We start from the raw sequence: 23346 nt of genomic DNA on the forward strand, positions 1-23346 counted from the left end.
TTTCCCCCTGGGGAGGGGGTAAACTTTACTATAGTTTATATAGGGAAATCACATTTTGGACCAACATTTGTTTAATTTCCATTGGAAGTAATTCAATTTGGGTTAGCATTATCAGTATTAGGTAGCAGTTTGATAGTATGCACCTATGAGCCCTGACTGACCCCCAGGGGCTGATGGGTGGGGCCAAAAAGGGTTGAATTGACTGAAATTTCAAAAATCTTCTTCTCAAGACCCAGATATGGTAGAATCAAATACTCTTCATAGATGGAAGGGTCTTAAGGTGCTTTACCAAATTTGTGAATTTCATGACCCTGGGGTCTCATGTTTCCCTCTGGGGAGGGGGTAAACTTTACTATAGTTTACATAGGGAAATCACATTTTGGACTAACATTTGTTTAATTGCCATTGGAAGTAATTCAATTTGGGTTAGAATTATCAGTATTGGAAAGCAGTTTGATGGTATGCACATATCAGCCCTGACTGACCCCCAGGGGCTGATGGGTGGGGCCAAAAAGGGTTGAATTGACTGAAATTTCAAAAATCTTCTTCTCAAGACCAGATATGGTAGAATCAAATACTCTTCATAGATGGTAGGGTCTTAGGGTGCTTTACCAAAATTGTGAATTTCATGACCCTGGGGTCTCACGTTTACCCCTGGGGAAGGAGGGGGGGGGGCAAAATTTGTTATGGTTTATAATGGCAAATGATGCTTTGAATATTACATGTTGATAACTTGATTGGAATTATAACCCTAAGTTGTCAGTTTGATACTTTGTAAATTTTGAGCCATCCCTACCCCCAAGGGCTGTAGGGTGGGGCCCAATGGAGTCTGTGTGCTAAAATAAAATTTCTTCATTTTCGTTGTTTAGAATCAGAGGTGCTAGTTTCAAATACTTTTCAGTCTTAAATCTGCATGCTAGATATTGAATAAGGTGATTTTATTGTTTTTTGTCACTTTGAATAATATTTCTGTTCATGTTAAAAACAAAAATCAACTCTCTGTATAAATATATCAGGTGACCGTTAAGGCCCATGGGCCTCTTGTTTTATATACTGAACATACTCATATAGTAGCTTAGTGCTGCAATGTAAAAGCATCTAAATCTTGAAGGACTGTTATGACTTTCCTTGGTACAATACATGTACAAATTAATCAACAACTAGAATTTTATGTCAATTTGGAAGTTTTTAATGCAATAGCTATATATATAGGGTGGTTGATATCATGATATCTAGATGCTTGGTACATGTAATGATTTCTTTTTAATTTCTTTTCATCTGATATGATATTGAAAGATACTAGGCCCTATATGTGTGTATTTCTGATATTCTTTAAATTTTTGATTTATTTGACAGATGATGGAGCCATATCATGGGAGGAATTTGTTGCATTTTTTTCTGACGGAGTCATGGGGAAAGAGGAATTGGAATCCCTCTTCAAAGAAATTGACACACACAACACCAAGTAAGCAGTTAATTGTTTCACATTAAGATTTTGTATTTTGTTAATGTCTTTTCAATATTTAAGGCTTTTTTAAATAGAGAGGCCTCTTATAACAACTGGATTGTAACTTGTTTGCATACTACACCAGTTACTGGGTATATCTGTGTATATTCATCCATTTACGGAGTAAATCTGCGCCTAGATTCACCCGTTGCTGGGTAGGCCTAGCCTTGATAAACTGTATACATGTACCTGGATATTTTCGCCAGTCAAACTTTTGCCCTTCGTTTATTACTATGCATATTATGTTGTTTACTGATGTTTGCTGTAATGATAAACTTGCTCTCATTACAATGGATGAAAAATGTGAAAATAAAACTGCAGTGAACATTTCCTGGCATACAGTATACCTATAGCCAATAGACCTGATCTCAATTATGTTTTGGGGAAAATAGTCGCTGATGAAACTTATTTGAAACCTTTTTACATGTTTTGTAGATGATATCTTGATCCATTCACATTTGAAAAATGTTCATAAACTATGGAAAATATGATGCTGTATCTTAATAATCAACTTCAAACTTTTCTTTTTTTAGCTCACCTGGTCCAAAGGACCAAGGTGAGCTTATGCCATACCATGGCGTCTGTTGTCTGTCGTACGTATGTACGTCAACAATTTCTTCAAATGACTTCTTCTTAACCACTGTTTGGAATTTAACTAAATTTGACTGGAAGCATTCCTAGGTGGTGGGGATTCAAAATTGTACAAATGGTAGGCTTAACCCCCCAGGGGGCTGAGGGGCGGGACCAAAAGGGGACAATTTGGCTATATTGCTATAAACAACTTCTGTAGAATTATGCAATGGATATCAACCATATTTTACTGAAAGCATCCCTAGGTAGTGGGGATTCAAAATTGTACAAATGGTTGGGCTGAACCCCAAGGGGGCTGAGATGCGGGGCCAAAAAGTTTTTTTTGGCTATATTGCTTGAAGCGATTTCTTCTCTACAACTAAAAGATGGACATAAACCATATTTGACTGGAGGCATCACTAGGTAATTGGGATTCAAAATTGTACCAACGGTGGGACTCATGACCCTCCAGTGGGCTGAGGGGTGGGGCCAAAAGAGGTCTATTTGGCTATATTGCTTTAAGGGACTTTTCCTCTGGAACTTAAAAATGGATATCAACCATATTTTACTGGAAGCATCCCTAATTAGTGGGGATTCAAAATTGTACAAATGGTGGGGATGACCCCCAAGGGTGGTTGAGGGGCGGGGCCAAAAAGGGTTATTTGGCTAGAATGCTTCAAGCGGCTTCTTCTTTACAACTAATAGATGGACATCAACCATATTTGACTGGAAGCATCCCTAGGTAGTGGGGATTCAAAATTGTACAAATGGTGGGGCTGACCCCCAAGGGGTCTGAGGGGTGGGGCCAAGAAGGGTTATTTGGCAATATTGCTTTAAGCGATTTTTTCTCTACAACTAAAAGATGGACATCAACCATATTTGACTGGAAGCATCCTTCAGTAATGGGATTCAAAATTGTACAAATGGCGGGGTTGACTCCCCAGGGGGTTGAGGGGCGGGGCCAAAAGGGGGCAATTTGGCTAAATTGCTATAATGACTTCTTCTGTAGAACTATGTGCTGTATATCAATCATATTTGGTCAGAAGCATTCATGAGAGGCTGGGATTCAAAATTGTACAAATGGTGGGGCTGTCCCCCCGGCTGAGGGGCGGGACCAAAAAGGGTAATTTGGATATATTGCTATAAATGACCTATTCTGTAGAACTTTGCACTGGATATCAATCATATTTGGTTGGAAGCATTCATGGGAGGCAGGGATTCAAATTGTACAAGTAGTGGGGCTGACCCCCTCGGCTAAAGGGTGGGGCCAACAAAAGTTTATTGTTTGGAAACGGTTGAGATCCCTACCCTATAATCATATATACAATTGCTAAGAATGAAGAGAAGAATGCACATATGCTTTCAGGATTGTTCAGGGGTCTGGCCCCAACCTTGGAGACATATAGTCCCTGTGTCATAACTTTGAAACGGTTTGGATCCCCACCCCAAAACTGTATTTACATGTACAAATGCTGGGCATAAAGAGATGAATGCAATCATGATATAAGAATTGATTCCAGAGTCTTCTCCACCCTTGGAGACTTAACCCCTTGGTCATAGCTTTGAAACGGTAAAGATCCCCACCCCAAAACTATATATACAATTGTTGGGCATAAAGAGACGAATGCAGTCATGATATTATAATTGATCCTGGGGTCTGGCCACAACCCTAAGGACCTAGTTTCTGTGTCACACCTTGGAAACAGTTGATATCCCCACCCCATAACCATACATAAAATTGCTGGGCATGAAAAATCTAATACCGATAGGATACAAGGATTGTTCTTGGGGTCTGGCTCATTCCTTTGGATCTTATTTGGAGAATATTTTGCCATTTTTATTTGGATATCCAGGTGAGCGATACAGGCCCTCTGGGCCTCTTGTTTAAGTTTTAAGGTCTGACAAGGAAAATCTGGAAAGCAAGAATTTATATGGAAATGACTATTAGTATATTTGTCAAATTGAAAGAGATTTCAATTACATATACATTAAGATTTTATATTTGAGATGATCAACTTTAGGAAAGTCTGACCTGAATTTTTTCTTCAGGCTTTTGAGGTCAAATATGTGTATTTGTTTCTTAAAATCAATTGCATTCACTTTAATTTTATCGTAAGTCTATTGTAAATAAACATGTAATACCTTTACCTGGTTGTTTTCAGTAACATAGACACTGGAGAGCTGCACGATTACTTCTGCAAACATCTGGGCCAGTTCAAGGAGCTTTATGATCTAGTGGAGGAGTTTAATACTAAACTGACCAACGTCCTAGTGTCTACATCACAGGTAAACAAACTGACCAACGTCCTAGTGTCTACATCACAGGCAAACAAACTGACCAACGTCCTAGTGTCTACATCACAGGTAAACAGACTGACCAATGTCCTAGTGTCTACATCACAGGTAAACAGACTGACCAATGTCCTAGTGTCTACATCACAGGTAAACAAACTGACCAATGTCCTAGTGTCTACATCACAGGTAAACAAACTGACCAATGTCCTAGTGTCTACATCACAGGTAAACAAACTGACCAATGTCCTAGTGTCTACATCACAGGTAAACAAACTGACCAATGTCCTAGTGTCTACATCACAGGTAAACAAACTGACCAATGTCCTAGTGTCTACATCACAGGTAAACAAACTGACCAATGTCCTAGTGTCTACATCACAGGTAAACAAACTGACCAATGTCCTAGTGTCTACATCACAGGTAAACAAACTGACCAATGTCCTAGTGTCTACATCACAGGTAAACAAACTGACCAATGTCCTAGTGTCTACATCACAGGTAAACAAACTGACCAATGTCCTAGTGTCTACATCACAGGTAAACAAACTGACCAATGTCCTAGTGTCTACATCACAGGTAAACAAACTGACCAATGTCCTAGTGTCTACATCACAGGTAAACAAACTGACCAATGTCCTAGTGTCTACATCACAGGTAAACAAACTGACCAATGTCCTAGTGTCTACATCACAGGTAAACAAACTGACCAATGTCCTAGTGTCTACATCACAGGTAAACAAACTGACCAATGTCCTAGTGTCTACATCACAGGTAAACAAACTGACCAATGTCCTAGTGTCTACATCACAGGTAAACAAACTGACCAATGTCCTAGTGTCTACATCACAGGTAAACAAACTGACCAATGTCCTAGTGTCTACATCACAGGTAAACAAACTGACCAATGTCCTAGTGTCTACATCACAGGTAAACAAACTGACCAATGTCCTAGTGTCTACATCACAGGTAAACAAACTGACCAATGTCCTAGTGTCTACATCACAGGTAAACAAACTGACCAATGTCCTAGTGTCTACATCACAGGTAAACAAACTGACCAATGTCCTAGTGTCTACATCACAGGTAAACAAACTGACCAATGTCCTAGTGTCTACATCACAGGTAAACAAACTGACCAATGTCCTAGTGTCTACATCACAGGTAAACAAACTGACCAATGTCCTAGTGTCTACATCACAGGTAAATAAACTGACCAATGTCCTAGTGTCTACATCACAGGTAAACAAACTGACCAACGTCCTAGTGTCTACATCACAGGTAAACAAACTGACCAACGTCCTAGTGTCTACATCACAGGTAAACAAACTGACCAATGTCCTAGTGTCTACATCACAGGTAAACAAACTGACCAATGTCCTAGTGTCTACATCACAGGTAAACAAACTGACCAATGTCCTAGTGTCTACATCACAGGTAAACAAACTGACCAATGTCCTAGTGTCTACATCACAGGTAAACAAACTGACCAATGTCCTAGTGTCTACATCACAGGTAAACAAACTGACCAATGTCCTAGTGTCTACATCACAGGTAAACAAACTGACCAATGTCCTAGTGTCTACATCACAGGTAAACAAACTGACCAATGTCCTAGTGTCTACATCACAGGTAAACAAACTGACCAATGTCCTAGTGTCTACATCACAGGTAAACAAACTGACCAATGTCCTAGTGTCTACATCACAGGTAAACAAACTGACCAATGTCCTAGTGTCTACATCACAGGTAAACAAACTGACCAATGTCCTAGTGTCTACATCACAGGTAAACAAACTGACCAATGTCCTAGTGTCTACATCACAGGTAAACAAACTGACCAATGTCCTAGTGTCTACATCACAGGTAAACAAACTGACCAATGTCCTAGTGTCTACATCACAGGTAAACAAACTGACCAATGTCCTAGTGTCTACATCACAGGTAAACAAACTGACCAATGTCCTAGTGTCTACATCACAGGTAAACAAACTGACCAATGTCCTAGTGTCTACATCACAGGTAAACAAACTGACCAATGTCCTAGTGTCTACATCACAGGTAAACAAACTGACCAATGTCCTAGTGTCTACATCACAGGTAAACAGACTGACCAATGTCCTAGTGTCTACATCACAGGTAAACAGACTGACCAATGTCTAAGTGTCTACATCACAGGTAAACAAACTGACCAATGTCCTAGTGTCTACATCACAGGTAAACAAACTGACCAATGTCCTAGTGTCTACATCACAGGTAAACAGACTGACCAATGTCCTAGTGTCTACATCACAGGTAAACAGACTGACCAATGTCCTAGTGTCTACATCACAGGTAAACAAACTGACCAATGTCCTAGTGTCTACATCACAGGTAAACAAACTGACCAATGTCTAAGTGTCTACATCACAGGTAAACAAACTGACCAATGTCCTAGTGTCTACATCACAGGTAAACAAACTGACCAATGTCCTAGTGTCTACATCACAGGTAAACAAACTGACCAATGTCTAAGTGTCTACATCACAGGTAAACAAACTGACCAATGTCTAAGTGTCTACATCACAGGTAAACAGACTGACCAATGTCTTAGTGTCTACAAGACAGGTAAAGTAGTATGGGCGGATTGGTCGAGTGGTTAACACTCCTGCGTTCCATGCAGGCTGCCGGGGTTCAATCCCCTAAGTCGTCATACGCGTACAGATGGAATATTCAGAGAGAAAGTGTTTTTCTCCTGCCCACACAACTCCAACAACCCAGGTGGAGTATAAAATGGTCTGGGCTTGATGTTGCAGTATCTGTGCTTTAGCATTCAAGTGAGGTGGCACTACAAATGATACCGTTTGAAGCACGGTCCCACTACAAACAGAACACAATACATCTCTAGCACACACGCAGGCATACACACATAGGGAGATATTAGCCAGGTGGCATAGGACTTGTAATTAGCGCCTGATAAGGCAGCTCCTGCGAATTCCTCAAAATTGTATTGATTAAAGTATATATGTTAATTGTATTGAATGTATAAATTGTATATATATGTACTGTAAAGCGCTTTAGAGTGGCTTATTCTAGCTAGTTAGGGCGCTATATCAAATGTTGTATATTATTACTATTATTGTAAACAAACTGACCAATGTCCTTTTGTCTATAGGACAGGTAAAGAAGCTAACCATTATCCTAGTGTCTACATCGCTGGATAAACAATCTGACCATCATCTTAGTTTGCATCCTATGTATAAAAATGTGTTGCCTTTTCGTTGGTGAAACTCTCACAGAAATAATTTGATCAAATAAATTCCTCTTCAGATATGTTTCTGAGATTGTTATTTAATGATGGGAATATGCAAATGTTACAAAAGTTTTTGATTGCAACTTACATGACATTTACAATTAACATTTATACAGTGTCTCAATCATTGATTTTACATCTATATTTGCTCGAAAAATGAAGAAGTTGATAAACCTTTTTACCCTTACAGACCTACCCAACTGCTGGAAGGAAGGACAAGTTCATTACACGATTCCTGGTTCGGGAAATGTGGAACCAGATGACAGCTGTACAACTCCCATTGGAATCAGCCTCCGAATCTCTGGATGAGCAGGCTAAACAGGAAAGGTATTGACCACTTAAAACTTGCAAGGCTGCAGCAAGTACATGGTTTGGAATTTATTCCTATGTGATTCCAAGTGATTGTATGGAATATATAGATCTATTTGTTGTAGTCCTAGGGTAAAACACACAAAGTAAATTGATTTGAAGCACATTATGAAGTTCCCCACACCAGACATCACACTTAAGTGTGCCTTTTAACAGCTGTCAATCTTTACTTAATGATTGGTTGATTTGGATGTTTTTACTCCCAGTTTCAGTTATTACCATGTCTGGTATCATATATGTTGATATAGAAACTAGTCTATAGCATTATGTCACAGGGACTTCCCCACAACTAATTCAGTGCCAGGCACACATGTACAGCTAGGAGCCCTAGGTTTCATCTTTTAATCACAGAGACATAAAGCATGAACGTTTTCTTATAAGTGTTCATTATCATATTATGATGACTTATTACAACTTCTTGATCATGATCTCCATTGCCTTGTGGCATGTTTGGTTAATACTTGTAATGATGGAAACTTAGTATGGATAGTGGGATACAATAGGGCCAATTATTCCAGTTACCTCCAGCAGGGACGTATAGATAATTGACCAATTGCTATACAAAATGTTTAAAATTCAGCATTTCATACTGACTTTTAAAATAGGATATAAATGAGTGGTGGGTGCAGGGCAGATAGTAATGGGTGCAGCAGCGCCAAGGAGACTTGGTCTTGGGAATACCCTGATGTTATGTTACATACATTATCTACCCTGTATATGATGTTAATGAGGGGACGCTATTTACCCTAATGTTAACGTTTATACAAGCTGACATTATTTCCATTCTATGTTGTATTTCAGAGAGGATATTACGCCAGTACAATTATCCGACCTGAAGAAGAAGGATGGAGATGATATTGTCCCTGGTCGAGTTGGTCGCAGAGCAAAGCGCCAAGCCAGCAATCAGTCTCAGAGTAGTGTAAATACAGATGGTAGGTGTAGAGTCACTGTATCAGGGTACCTCAGGTGCAGAATTACTGTATCAGGGTACCACAGGTGTAGAGTTACTGTATCAGGGTACCACAGGTGTACAATCACTGTCTCAGGCTTCCACAGGTGTAGTCACTGTATCTGGGTACCACAGGTGTAGAGTTACTGTATCAAGGTACCACAGGTGTAGAGTTACTGTATCAAGGTACCACAGGTGTAGAGCTACTGTATCAGGGTACCACAGGTGTACAATCACTGTCTCAGGCTTCCACAGGTGGAGTCACTGTATCTGGGTACCACAGGTGTAGAGTTACTGTATCGGGGTACCACAGGTGTAGAGTCACTGGATCGGGGTACCACAGGTGTAGAGTCACTGGATCGGGGTACCACAGGTGTAGAGTCACTGGATCGGGGTACCACAGGTGTAGAGTCACTGTGTCAGGGTACCACAGGTGTAGAGTCACTGTATCAGGGTCCCACAGGTGTAGAGTTACTGTATCAGGGTACTACAGGTGTAGTCACTGTATCAGTGTACCACAAGTGTAGAGTCACTGTATCAGGGTACCACAGGTATAGAGTTACTGTATCACAATCACTGTCTCAGGCTTCCACAGGTGTAGTCACTGTATCGGGGTACCACAGGTGCAGAGTCACTGTATCAGGGGACCACAGGTGTAGAGTTACTGTATCAGGGTTCCACAGGTGTAGAGTCACTGTATCAGGGTCCCACAGGTGTAGAGTTACTGTATCAGGGTACACAGGGGTAGCCACTGTATCAGGGGACCACAAGTGTAGAGTCACTGTATCAGGGTACCACAGGTGTAGTCACTGTAACAGGGTACCACAAGTGTAGAGTCACTGTATCAGGGTACCACAGGTATAGAGTCACTGTATCAGGGTACCGCAGGTGTAGAATTACTGTATCAGGGTACCACAGTTTTAGAGTCACTGTATCAGGGTACCTCAGGTGTAGAGTTACTGTATCAGGGTACCATACAGATGGTAGGTGTAGAGTCACTGTATCAGGGTACCTCAGGTGTAGAGTTACTCACTGTATCAGGGTACCTCAGGTGCAGAATTACAGTATCAGGGTACCACAGGTGTAGAGTTACTGTATCGGGGTACCACAGGTGTAGAGTCACTGTATCAGGGTACCAAAGGTGTACAATCACTGTATCAGGCTTCCACAGGTATAGTCACTGTATCAGGGTACCGCAGGTGTAGAATTACTGTATCAGGGTACCACAGGTTTAGAGTCACTGTATCAGGGTACCTCAGGTGTAGAGTTACTGTATCAGGGTACCACAGCTGGTGTAGTCACTGTATCGGTGTACCACAGGTGCAGAGTCACTGTATCAGGGTACCACAGGTGTAGAGTTACTGTATCAGGGTACCACAGGTGTAGAGTTACTGTATCAGGGTACCACAGGTGTAGTCACTGTATCAGGGTACCACAAGTGTAGAGTCACTGTATCAGGGTACCACAGGTGTACAATCACTGTATCTGGGTACCACAGGTGTAGTGTCACTGTATCTGGGTACCACAGGTGTAGAGTTACTGTATCAGGGTACCACAGGTATAGAGTTACTGTATCAGGGTACCACAGGTGTAGAGTTACTGTATCAGAGTACCACATGTGTAGAGTTACTGTATCAGGGTACCACAGGTATAGAGTTACTGTATGAGGGTACCACAGGTGTAGAGTCACTGTATCAGGGTACCACAGGTGTAGAATCACTGTATCAGGGTACCAAAGGTGCACAATCACTGTATCAGGCTTCCACAGGTATAGTCACTGTATCGGGGTACCGCAGGTGTAGAGTTACTGTATCAGGGTACCACAGGTGTAGAGTCACTGTATCAGAGTACCACATGTGTAGAGTTACTGTATCAGGTTACCACAGGTGTAGTCACTGTATCAGGGTACCACAGGTGTAGAGTTACTGTATCAGGGTACCACAGGTGTAGAGTCACTGTATCAGGGTACTTCAGGTGTAGAGTTACTGTATCAGGGTACCAAAGGTGTAGAGTCACTGTATCAGGGTACCGCAGGTATAGAGTTACTGTATCAGGGTACCACAGGTGTAGAGTCACAGTATCAGAGTACCACATGTGTAGAGTTACTGTATCAGGTTACCACAGGTGTAGTCACTGTATCAGGGTACCACAGGTGTAGAGTCACAGTATCAGAGTACCACATGTGTAGAGTTACTGTATCAGGTTACCACAGGGGTACAGTTACTGTATCAGGGTACCACATGTGAAGACTTACTGTATCAGGGTACCAAAGGTGTAGAGTTACTGTATCAGGGTACCACAGGTGTAGAGTTACTGTATCAGGTTACCACAGGTGTACAGTTACTGTATCAGGGTACCACATGTGAAGAGTTACTGTATCAGGGTACCAAAGGTGTAGAGTTACTGTATCAGGTTACCACAGGTGTAGAGTCACTGTATCGGGGTACCGCAGGTGTAGAGTTACTGTATCAGGGTACCACATGTGTAGAGTCACTGTATCAGGGTACCACAGGTATAGAGTTACTGTATCAGGGTACCACAGGTATAGAGTCACTGTATCGGTGTACCACAGGTATAGAGTTACTGTATCAGGGTACCACAGGTGTAGTTACTGTATCAGGGTACCACAGGTATAGAGTTACTGTATCAGGGTACCACAGGTGTAGAGTCACTGTATCAGGGTACCACAGGTATAGAGTCACTGTATCAGGGTACCACAGGTGTAGAGTTACTGTATCAGGGTACCACAGGTGTAGAGTCACTGTATCAGGGTACCACAGGTATAGAGTCACTGTATCAGGGTACCACAGGTGTAGAGTTACTGTATCAGGGTACCACAGGTGTAGAGTCACTGTATCAGGGTACCACAGGTGTAGAGTCACTGTATCAGGGTACCACAGGTGTAGAGTCACTGTATCAGGGTACCACAGGTGTAGAGTCACTGTATCAGGGTACCACAGGTGTAGAGTCACTGTATCAGGGTACCACAGGTGTAGAGTCACTGTATCAGGGTACCACAGGTGTAGAGTCACTGTATCAGGGTACCACAGGTGTAGAGTCACTGTATCAGGGTACCACAGGTGTAGAGTCACTGTATCAGGGTACCACAGGTGTAGAGTCACTGTATCAGGGTACCACAGGTGTAGAGTCACTGTATCAGGGTACCACAGGTGTAGAGTCACTGTATCAGGGTACCACAGGTGTAGAGTCACTGTATCAGGGTACCACAGGTGTAGAGTCACTGTATCAGGGTACCACAGGTGTAGAGTCACTGTATCAGGGTACCACAGGTGTAGAGTCACTGTATCAGGGTACCACAGGTGTAGAGTCACTGTATCAGGGTACCACAGGTGTAGAGTCACTGTATCAGGGTACCACAGGTGTAGAGTCACTGTATCAGGGTACCACAGGTGTAGAGTCACTGTATCAGGGTACCACAGGTGTAGAGTCACTGTATCAGGGTACCACAGGTGTAGAGTCACTGTATCAGGGTACCACAGGTGTAGAGTCACTGTATCAGGGTACCACAGGTGTAGAGTCACTGTATCAGGGTACCACAGGTGTAGAGTCACTGTATCAGGGTACCACAGGTGTAGAGTCACTGTATCAGGGTACCACAGGTGTAGAGTCACTGTATCAGGGTACCACAGGTGTAGAGTCACTGTATCAGGGTACCACAGGTGTAGAGTCACTGTATCAGGGTACCACAGGTGTAGAGTCACTGTATCAGGGTACCACAGGTGTAGAGTCACTGTATCAGGGTACCACAGGTGTAGAGTCACTGTATCAGGGTACCACAGGTGTAGAGTCACTGTATCAGGGTACCACAGGTGTAGAGTCACTGTATCAGGGTACCACAGGTGTAGAGTCACTGTATCAGGGTACCACAGGTGTAGAGTCACTGTATCAGGGTACCACAGGTGTAGAGTCACTGTATCAGGGTACCACAGGTGTAGAGTCACTGTATCAGGGTACCACAGGTGTAGAGTCACTGTATCAGGGTACCACAGGTGTAGAGTCACTGTATCAGGGTACCACAGGTGTAGAGTCACTGTATCAGGGTACCACAGGTGTAGAGTCACTGTATCAGGGTACCACAGGTGTAGAGTCACTGTATCAGGGTACCACAGGTGTAGAGTCACTGTATCAGGGTACCACAGGTGTAGAGTCACTGTATCAGGGTACCACAGGTGTAGAGTCACTGTATCAGGGTACCACAGGTGTAGAGTCACTGTATCAGGGTACCACAGGTGTAGAGTCACTGTATCAGGGTACCACAGGTGTAGAGTCACTGTATCAGGGTACCACAGGTGTAGAGTCACTGTATCAGGGTACCACAGGTGTAGAGTCACTGTATCAGGGTACCACAGGTGTAGAGTCACTGTATCAGGGTACCACAGGTGTAGAGTCACTGTATCAGGGTACCACAGGTGTAGAGTCACTGTATCAGGGTACCACAGGTGTAGAGTCACTGTATCAGGGTACCACAGGTGTAGAGTCACTGTATCAGGGTACCACAGGTGTAGAGTCACTGTATCAGGGTACCACAGGTGTAGAGTCACTGTATCAGGGTACCACAGGTGTAGAGTCACTGTATCAGGGTACCACAGGTGTAGAGTCACTGTATCAGGGTACCACAGGTGTAGAGTCACTGTATCAGGGTACCACAGGTGTAGAGTCACTGTATCAGGGTACCACAGGTGTAGAGTCACTGTATCAGGGTACCACAGGTGTAGAGTCACTGTATCAGGGTACCACAGGTGTAGAGTCACTGTATCAGGGTACCACAGGTGTAGAGTCACTGTATCAGGGTACCACAGGTGTAGAGTCACTGTATCAGGGTACCACAGGTGTAGAGTCACTGTATCAGGGTACCACAGGTGTAGAGTCACTGTATCAGGGTACCACAGGTGTAGAGTCACTGTATCAGGGTACCACAGGTGTAGAGTCACTGTATCAGGGTACCACAGGTGTAGAGTCACTGTATCAGGGTACCACAGGTGTAGAGTCACTGTATCAGGGTACCACAGGTGTAGAGTCACTGTATCAGGGTACCACAGGTGTAGAGTCACTGTATCAGGGTACCACAGGTGTAGAGTCACTGTATCTGGGTACCACAGGTGTAGAGTCACTGTATCAGGGTACCACAGGTGTAGAGTCACTGTATCAGGGTACCACAGGTGTAGTCACTATATCAGGGTACCACAAGTGTAGAGTCATTGTATCAGGGTACCACAGTAGTCAACCACTTGTGCTTATAGAGATTGACATACATGTTAATATTTCAGAAGATGTAATATGGGGATAACTCTCGACTGGTAGGGTCATTGATTTTCAATAGGGAGATTTTCATAGTAAGCAATACTTAACCACAATCAGCATAATTAACATACTTATATGTTGAATATTCATCAATTAAAACCAGCTCTTCAAATTTTATTGAACTTTTTAGAGTCTTAATTTGAAACCTGAAACACTTTTCTGTTCTGGTAAAGTTTTATTGAACTGTAGGATTTGTCAAACATCATCATGATTTCAATTATAAACTCTCTAACAGGGTAACTTGAGTAAAATCGTGCTCTGTCAGAGAGATTTATAGAGGAGAAGGTGCTTTCAAAATAGAGATATTTTTATTCATTTGAATTGTTAATGTGTATTGGTGCAGTTGTGTTATAAACAAGAGCTCATAAGAATGAATACTGATTTGTGTTTGTTACAGGACTAATGACCCCTGTGAACCCTCTGGCCTTGACCTCTCAGGTGGACAGACTGACCACGTTACTCAACAGACTGGAACATAGTGTAAGTACATGTAATGATGAAGCAGACAGACTGATACTTTCAGAACTTACGTGTTATTTCATGATTGAAATGAGCATGTTAATCTAGATAACATACTTGTAATTTCATGATAAAATATAGCTGTTGTCATGTTAATAATATTATTTTTAGCAGAAGTTCTTGTCTTTCAATGTTTGTCATATATTTACATATAAACACTTCATCAGGTGTGTTTATCAGGTTGTTATGAATATATCTGTTGTTTATGAGAATAATCGTACTTACGACGTAATGTAATATCAACTATAATGATGATATTTGGTTGTAGTTTATAACTTGTGTAATAGACAGTGCAGTAGAATGCTTGCATTTGGTTGAGATGTCAGAGTTAATTGTTTTATAATATACTGTATAGGATAAATCAACCTCAGGCTGATGGATGTTAAGTTATGGCTAAATCATCGATGCCTTGAAAAATTGTACCTGTGTAAAATAACTCTGTTGCTTCTAATTACAGGTAGATTTAGGAAACTTTGTTGATGAAGATCTCAATGCTTTAGAGAGCGACAAGGTGAGATGTGAAAACAAGTTTATGTATGTAACCATGCAGACTGTTCAGAGTCTATACAAAAGTAGCACAATACTTTATTTTTTTCTTTAAGAAGTTATTCCTTTTACCATTGGCTTTATATACATTTTTTTTTATCTGAATAACCATTGTCCTTGGTCCATCCTTAAGCAATTTTATTTTTACTATTTCTCAATACTAAACAGATCTTTATCAATGTCATATGAAGGCTGCCCTTGGTCCAAAGTTGTGTATGTTTTATTTTGAATCTTATTGCAAATACAGAATGAACGCCAGGCAGCCATATTGGATTTTGATAGTTTAGTTTGTTATCACTATTTCTAAAGAAGTAAACAATGACCTCATCTTATAGGATACTCTCAAGACCATTTGTACAAAATCTTTATAAAAAAGTAGCACAAGATGCATTTACTGTTGACATGACTGTAAATTTATGTCAATCCAGCAGATGAAAGAAGATAAAAGATCAAACTAACATAAAACTAATGAAGATCTTATGATGTTAGGCACAAAGATCCCTCTGGGATCTCTTGTTTTCAAAACGCAGTTGAAAGTTTGCAGACTCATTGATTCATAATGCAGTAGTGCTGTGCCCATCATCTGTTCATTTATTAACTTTTCACATTTTTGAGATCTTCTAAAGAACTTTAAAGCATGGAGTCATGACATTTAGTCTACTGTTTGCTGGGATGAAGTGCAATCCAGATATCTTTTGACCAACTTTCAAGGTAGTGTTGGGAATCGGTTTTTATTTCATAATCGATGATCAGCTGTAATCGGTGCAAGTTTTTTGATCGATTTTCGATTATTAATCGGTTACCGAGGTAATCCAAATTGTATTGGTTTGCAATGTAAATTTAAAATCAAGGGTTGACTTATGTCCACCTGCTACTAAAAACCATTTTATACACTTTGAACTTTAAGCTCCAACTTGGCCAAAAGACATATTTGTTAGGAAAATTTACCTCCTAACCAATGCATAAGTAGTTTTTTAGGTGGATGCTAATCAGATAGCAATAGAAAACAGCATGCAATAATTTCAACCGATTAATTGATTATGGGATTTCATAATTGATTAATCGCAATTGGTTGTGTAACCGATTAGTTTTCGATTTTAATTGATCATCGGGACAACACTATTTCAAGGTCACAGGTATCAAATGTGTCAAAAAATTCACATAGCTGCTAATGAACCATGCAGCTTAGAGTGATGGTAAAGACTATTAGTCTTTTGTGCCCTCCTAGTTTGGAGAACAAGGAAAATGATATTGATCTGGTTTGTCCATTGGAACATTCGGGATTGGTGTTCTTTTTTGTTTGTGGCTTCAGCAGTGCTTCTATAATAGTCCCCTGAGGTTTGTAAACATGTACAACCCAAACATATGGATGACTGAAAAATGAAATTCCAGTCGGGTAGTTGCTGTAATTAAAGGACATTTTCATTGCGTCAGAAATGAAGTGCCCTTGAAGAATATTGAACTTTACGGTTCTGTTACAGTTGCTGCTGTTACAACGTGATATGAAGGTCAAAGAGGATTCAAAGGACGTCTTTAGGACAAGTCTACGAGACTACATAGAGGACACACAGAAGTTACTGCCCTGTCTGAGGTAAGTACCCCTAACCAGATATGGATGATATAGTAGTATGTCTCAGTAGACTACATAGAGGACACACAGGAGTAACTGCCTTGTCTGAGGTAAGTACCCCTTACCATATATGGATGATATAGTAGTATGTCTCAGTAGACTACATAGAGGACACACAGAAGTTACTGCCCTGTCTGAGGTAAGTACCCCTTACCATATATGGATGATAAAGTAGTATGTCTCAGTAGACTACATAGAGGACACACAGGAGTTACTGCCCTGTCTGAGGTAAGTACCCCTTACCATATATGGATGATAAAGTAGTATGTCTCAGTAGACTACATAGAGGACACACAGGAGTTACTGCCCTGTCTGAGGTAAGTACCCCTTACCATATATGGATGATAAAGTAGTATGTCTCAGTAGACTACATAGAGGACACACAGGAGTTACTGCCCTGTCTGAGGTAAGTACCCCTTACCATATATGGATGATAAAGTAGTATGTCTCAGTAGACTACATAGAGGACACACAGGAGTTACTGCCCTGTCTGAGGTAAGTACCCCTTACCATATATGGATGATAAAGTAGTATGTCTCAGTAGACTACATAGAGGACACACAGGAGTTACTGCCCTGTCTGAGGTAAGTACCCCTTACCATATATGGATGATAAAGTAGTATGTCTCAGTAGACTACATAGAGGACACACAGGAGTTACTGCCCTGTCTGAGGTAAGTACCCCTTACCATATATGGATGATAAAGTAGTATGTCTCAGTAGACTACATAGAGGACACACAGGAGTTACTGCCCTGTCTGAGGTAAGTACCCCTTACCATATATGGATGATAAAGTAGTATGTCTCAGTAGACTACATAGAGGACACACAGGAGTTACTGCCCTGTCTGAGGTAAGTACCCCTTACCATATATGGATGATAAAGTAGTATGTCTCAGTAGACTACATAGAGGACACACAGGAGTTACTGCCCTGTCTGAGGTAAGTACCCCTTACCATATATGGATGATAAAGTAGTATGTCTCAGTAGACTACATAGAGGACACACAGGAGTTACTGCCCTGTCTGAGGTAAGTACCCCTTACCATATATGGATGATAAAGTAGTATGTCTCAGTAGACTACATAGAGGACACACAGGAGTTACTGCCCTGTCTGAGGTAAGTACCCCTTACCATATATGGATGATAAAGTAGTATGTCTCAGTAGACTACATAGAGGACACACAGGAGTTACTGCCCTGTCTGAGGTAAGTACCCCTTACCATATATGGATGATAAAGTAGTATGTCTCAGTAGACTACATAGAGGACACACAGGAGTTACTGCCCTGTCTGAGGTAAGTACCCCTTACCATATATGGATGATAAAGTAGTATGTCTCAGTAGACTACATAGAGGACACACAGGAGTTACTGCCCTGTCTGAGGTAAGTACCCCTTACCATATATGGATGATAAAGTAGTATGTCTCAGTAGACTACATAGAGGACACACAGGAGTTACTGCCCTGTCTGAGGTAAGTACCCCTTACCATATATGGATGATAAAGTAGTATGTCTCAGTAGACTACATAGAGGACACACAGGAGTTACTGCCCTGTCTGAGGTAAGTACCCCTTACCATATATGGATGATAAAGTAGTATGTCTCAGTAGACTACATAGAGGACACACAGGAGTTACTGCCCTGTCTGAGGTAAGTACCCCTTACCATATATGGATGATAAAGTAGTATGTCTCAGTAGACTACATAGAGGACACACAGGAGTTACTGCCCTGTCTGAGGTAAGTACCCCTTACCATATATGGATGATAAAGTAGTATGTCTCAGTAGACTACATAGAGGACACACAGGAGTTACTGCCCTGTCTGAGGTAAGTACCCCTTACCATATATGGATGATAAAGTAGTATGTCTCAGTAGACTACATAGAGGACACACAGGAGTTACTGCCCTGTCTGAGGTAAGTACCCCTTACCATATATGGATGATAAAGTAGTATGTCTCAGTAGACTACATAGAGGACACACAGGAGTTACTGCCCTGTCTGAGGTAAGTACCCCTTACCATATATGGATGATAAAGTAGTATGTCTCAGTAGACTACATAGAGGACACACAGGAGTTACTGCCCTGTCTGAGGTAAGTACCCCTTACCATATATGGATGATAAAGTAGTATGTCTCAGTAGACTACATAGAGGACACACAGGAGTTACTGCCCTGTCTGAGGTAAGTACCCCTTACCATATATGGATGATAAAGTAGTATGTCTCAGTAGACTACATAGAGGACACACAGGAGTTACTGCCCTGTCTGAGGTAAGTACCCCTTACCATATATGGATGATAAAGTAGTATGTCTCAGTAGACTACATAGAGGACACACAGGAGTTACTGCCCTGTCTGAGGTAAGTACCCCTTACCATATATGGATGATAAAGTAGTATGTCTCAGTAGACTACATAGAGGACACACAGGAGTTACTGCCCTGTCTGAGGTAAGTACCCCTTACCATATATGGATGATAAAGTAGTATGTCTCAGTAGACTACATAGAGGACACACAGGAGTTACTGCCCTGTCTGAGGTAAGTACCCCTTACCATATATGGATGATAAAGTAGTATGTCTCAGTAGACTACATAGAGGACACACAGGAGTTACTGCCCTGTCTGAGGTAAGTACCCCTTACCATATATGGATGATAAAGTAGTATGTCTCAGTAGACTACATAGAGGACACACAGAAGTTACTGCCCTGTCTGAGGTAAGTACCCCTTACCATATATGGATGATATAGTAGTATGTCTCAGTAGACTACATTGAGGAAACACAGGAGTTACTGCCCTGTCTGAGGTAAGTACCCCTTACCATATATGGATGATATTGTAGTATGTCTCAGTAGACTACATTGAGGAAACACAGGAGTTACTGCCCTGTCTGAGGTAAGTACCCCTTACCATATGTGGATGATATAGTAGTCTGTCTCAGTAGACTACATAGAGGACACACAGAAGGTACTGCCCTGTCTGAGGTAAGTACCCCTTACCATATATGGATGATATAGTAGTATGTCTCAGTAGACTACATTGAGGAAACACAGGAGTTACTGCCTTGTCTGAGGTAAGTACCCCTTACCATATGTGGATGATATAGTAGTCTGTCTCAGTAGACTACATAGAGGACACACAGAAGGTACTGCCCTGTCTGAGGTAAGTACCCCTTACCATATATGGATGATATAGTAGTATGTCTCAGTAGACTACATTGAGGAAACACAGGAGTTACTGCCTTGTCTGAGGTAAGTACCCCTTACCATATGTGGATGATATAGTAGTCTGTCTCAGTAGACTACATAGAGGACACACAGAAGGTACTGCCCTGTCTGAGGTAAGTACCCCTTACCATATATGGATGATATTGTAGTATGTCTCAGTAGACTACATTGAGGAAACACAGGAGTTACTGCCCTGTCTGAGGTAAGTACCCCTTACCATATATGGATGATATAGTAGTATGTCTCAGTAGACTGCATTGAGGAAATACAGGAGTTACTGCCCTGTCTGAGGTAATAAATGTTTTGTTGGCACAATGAAGCCTTGTTTATCATATGCTAAAAGTGTTGAAAACATTTACACTAACCTTCTCAAAAAATGATCATCCCAAAAAATATATAAGCTTGTGCAGTAATCCATCACAGATAGTGCTTTTAAGGTTATTTTAAAACCCATTTTAAGCTTTAATATATTCTAGTTTGAACATTTTGATGGGAGGTAACTCTGTCAGACTTGATGGCAGTTTTCCAGTATGAGCTTGCAGTTAAGAAAAAACTTATTCTATATATTAAACTAGGCTTTAATTAAAAAATTGCAGACATAAAGCATTTGATAAAGCCTTCATGTGATAGATTTGGATCACCACTCAATCCCTCAACAGTTGTGCAGTTATGTTGGATGTTTAGAAGAAAAGAAACCAGTATTTTTTGTCTGTTTTTAGTATCAGTGTACAGTTCTGTACTGACTCAGGAGTATTCACTGTGTATGAAGTGTGGCGGTCTGCTGAAGATCAGGCATGGTAAGTAAAAGTGTTCTGTGCGGTCTCCGGGTTAGTCTGTTAAGTAATGGTGTCTTACATAGAGCACACGGTGGGATCTTTAAAAAAACACTTAAATCAACTTCTTAGTTGATTTGAAGCATATTAAATATATGCATGTTGTGTGTAAGTATTATTCAATACAACAATCTTCATTATAAAATATGTCAGATTTAACAGAAACAACATACAAAGATAATCTGACAGTGACAGGAAATGTCAATATCTGTAATACATAATGAAACAAAATTAGAAGGTAGTACAACACATTGTTAAATCTTTCTATTTATGATTAAACATATTTTCATTTCTGCAATTTTGTTTTATTTATTTAGTATGACACATGTACAATTAAAACTTAAGCAAAACCAGTAGGTTACATTTCAGCAATGTTAATTAAAGATCAAAAAATATTTTTATAAAAGTTCCCCAAACAGAAAAAAAGCAGGATTTAATAAGAACAAACAACACTCCTGAACTATGGTTCAAATTATGGCTTTTAATTGTTTCCTTCCTCTTACTATTGTAGAATGCTATCGATATTTCAAACAAAAAGTTTTGGAGATAGTTCCTTTTCCATGTTTTGTGATGTGATTGTTGAAATTCCTTCAGATCATGAACTGTTTGTTTCAGTTACAGTGAAGATCCTGCCAAGTCTTTTACTGAACGTTTCAAGGATTTCTTAGACACTGAGGTGCCTATGCGAAAAGTGGACTTTCCTAGTAAGTGGCTCAACAAGTATCGGAAAAGTCGATGATTTTAGCTCCCCTGCCTGGATGGCAAATAAGCTTATACCATGATGCTCTCCCTGCTGTCTGTCATTATTTTTTCCTTAAAACTATTCTAGTCAAGAACAGCTTCGGAGCAGCTTTTGCCTGGTTTTAGTATTGAGAATTGTTGTATAATTGGGGGATGTGTTAAATTTGGGGCAGAATTGCAGGTACAATAAGGGAAATAAAAGTAAATTGTTAAAATCCCTATTCCTTTACTATGGGTGAAGAGATTTTAATCAACCATTTGGTCTGGAAAATAATTTGACCAATGGGACTCAGCATTGTAAAAATGAAGTTGATTCACTTCCTGGGGGAGGGGCCCTAATACAGAAATTCTGGGTTTACAGTTGTAAACGAGGACCCCCACTAGATAACTGCATACACCCATAGTTAACTTAAGGAGATAGATACATCAATGCCACCAAGATTGACACTTGGTTCCTGCCTTGCCCCCAGGGACTCAGTCCTTCAGTTATCTCTTGAAAGTGGACAAGATCCCCACCCTGAATAGTAGAGTGTCATGCTACCATGTGAAGGCTATAAACCTCGCCGAGATGGTAGTTATAATGTGGCCTATCAGTGGCTTCTTCATCTGCGGACACCATCTTTATTATGTACTATGTAAAAAGCTGTTGTGAGGTTGCAAAATCTTAAACATAAATTGCTCATGAAATGTTCAAATGATCAATTTTCAGGTAAATGGTGGAAGAGAGACTAAGCAGTGGGAAAGGCAGGATGACAAAATGTCGTATTTCTATCATTGGAGATGGCCAGCTTCAATACGAAAGAGTTAAATGCGAGAAAATTCTACTAGTAAAGCAGATGTTGAAGCTGAAAGAGAGTTACCTCAATTCTAATTCTTTTAAAGATATTGCAGTTGTTTACGACTATTGTTATTTTATTAACAAAACTGTTTCTGAATCTCTTGTTGAATTTTATTTTGAATTTATACATGTTAGTATACATATGGTATATGTATCATAAAATAATGATAATTATTGGAACTGTTTCAAATTTGTCTTTATCATTCTTCTTATCAGTTTTTAAAAATCAGTCATATCTACAAATTGTGTTGGTGTCAATGTTCTTAAGATTTTAAGGAGAGAGACTCAACATTTTCTACAGTATACACACCCTGATGAGTTATTTTCCCATTCAAATTTTGTTACTTCCTTTATATTGTTTAATAGAACATTTGAAAATTATTCAGGGTAATACTGCAGAATAGCATTGACATAACAAATATAATGACTGGTAGCCCAGTGTACAAGATCCCTTTATAATTAAATGTCCAACAAATATAATGACTGGTAGTCCAGTGGACAAGATCCCTTTATAATTAATTAAATGTCCAACAATAAAATTCCCATAGCTGAGATGGTTCTATGAAAAATAAAATGAAAATAAATATTTATTTCATAGTACTATTCTTTCTTATTGTAAATTTTCAAAATTGCCAAACAAAATTGAACTCTTCTTTGTTTGCGATAAAACTTAGAAAAACCACTTATGTGACAGAGATCTGTTAACAA

At 40.5% G+C, this 23346-nt stretch overlaps 1 protein-coding gene across 1 annotated transcript in view; it reads left to right on the forward strand.

Moving 5' to 3' along the window:
- The window catches only part of LOC110450813 (N-terminal EF-hand calcium-binding protein 1-like), a 26250-nt gene extending 3511 nt beyond the window's left edge, over positions 1 to 22739 (forward strand). Inside the window, exons 3-12 of the mRNA XM_021498531.1 lie at positions 1357 to 1465; positions 4240 to 4363; positions 7852 to 7988; positions 8832 to 8962; positions 14699 to 14781; positions 15278 to 15331; positions 16848 to 16957; positions 20946 to 21023; positions 21675 to 21763; positions 22510 to 22739. Of these exons, the coding sequence (XP_021354206.1) occupies positions 1357 to 1465; positions 4240 to 4363; positions 7852 to 7988; positions 8832 to 8962; positions 14699 to 14781; positions 15278 to 15331; positions 16848 to 16957; positions 20946 to 21023; positions 21675 to 21763; positions 22510 to 22532 (938 nt within the window). The 3' untranslated portion in view covers positions 22533 to 22739. The remainder of the gene's footprint in view (positions 1 to 1356; positions 1466 to 4239; positions 4364 to 7851; positions 7989 to 8831; positions 8963 to 14698; positions 14782 to 15277; positions 15332 to 16847; positions 16958 to 20945; positions 21024 to 21674; positions 21764 to 22509) is intronic.
- The last annotated feature ends 607 nt before the right edge of the window (positions 22740 to 23346 follow it).

The sequence above is a fragment of the Mizuhopecten yessoensis genome, unplaced genomic scaffold (genome assembly GCF_002113885.1).
Source record: "Mizuhopecten yessoensis strain PY_sf001 unplaced genomic scaffold, ASM211388v2 scaffold5519, whole genome shotgun sequence".
In the NCBI taxonomy this organism is placed as follows: Eukaryota; Metazoa; Mollusca; class Bivalvia; order Pectinida; family Pectinidae; genus Mizuhopecten; species Mizuhopecten yessoensis.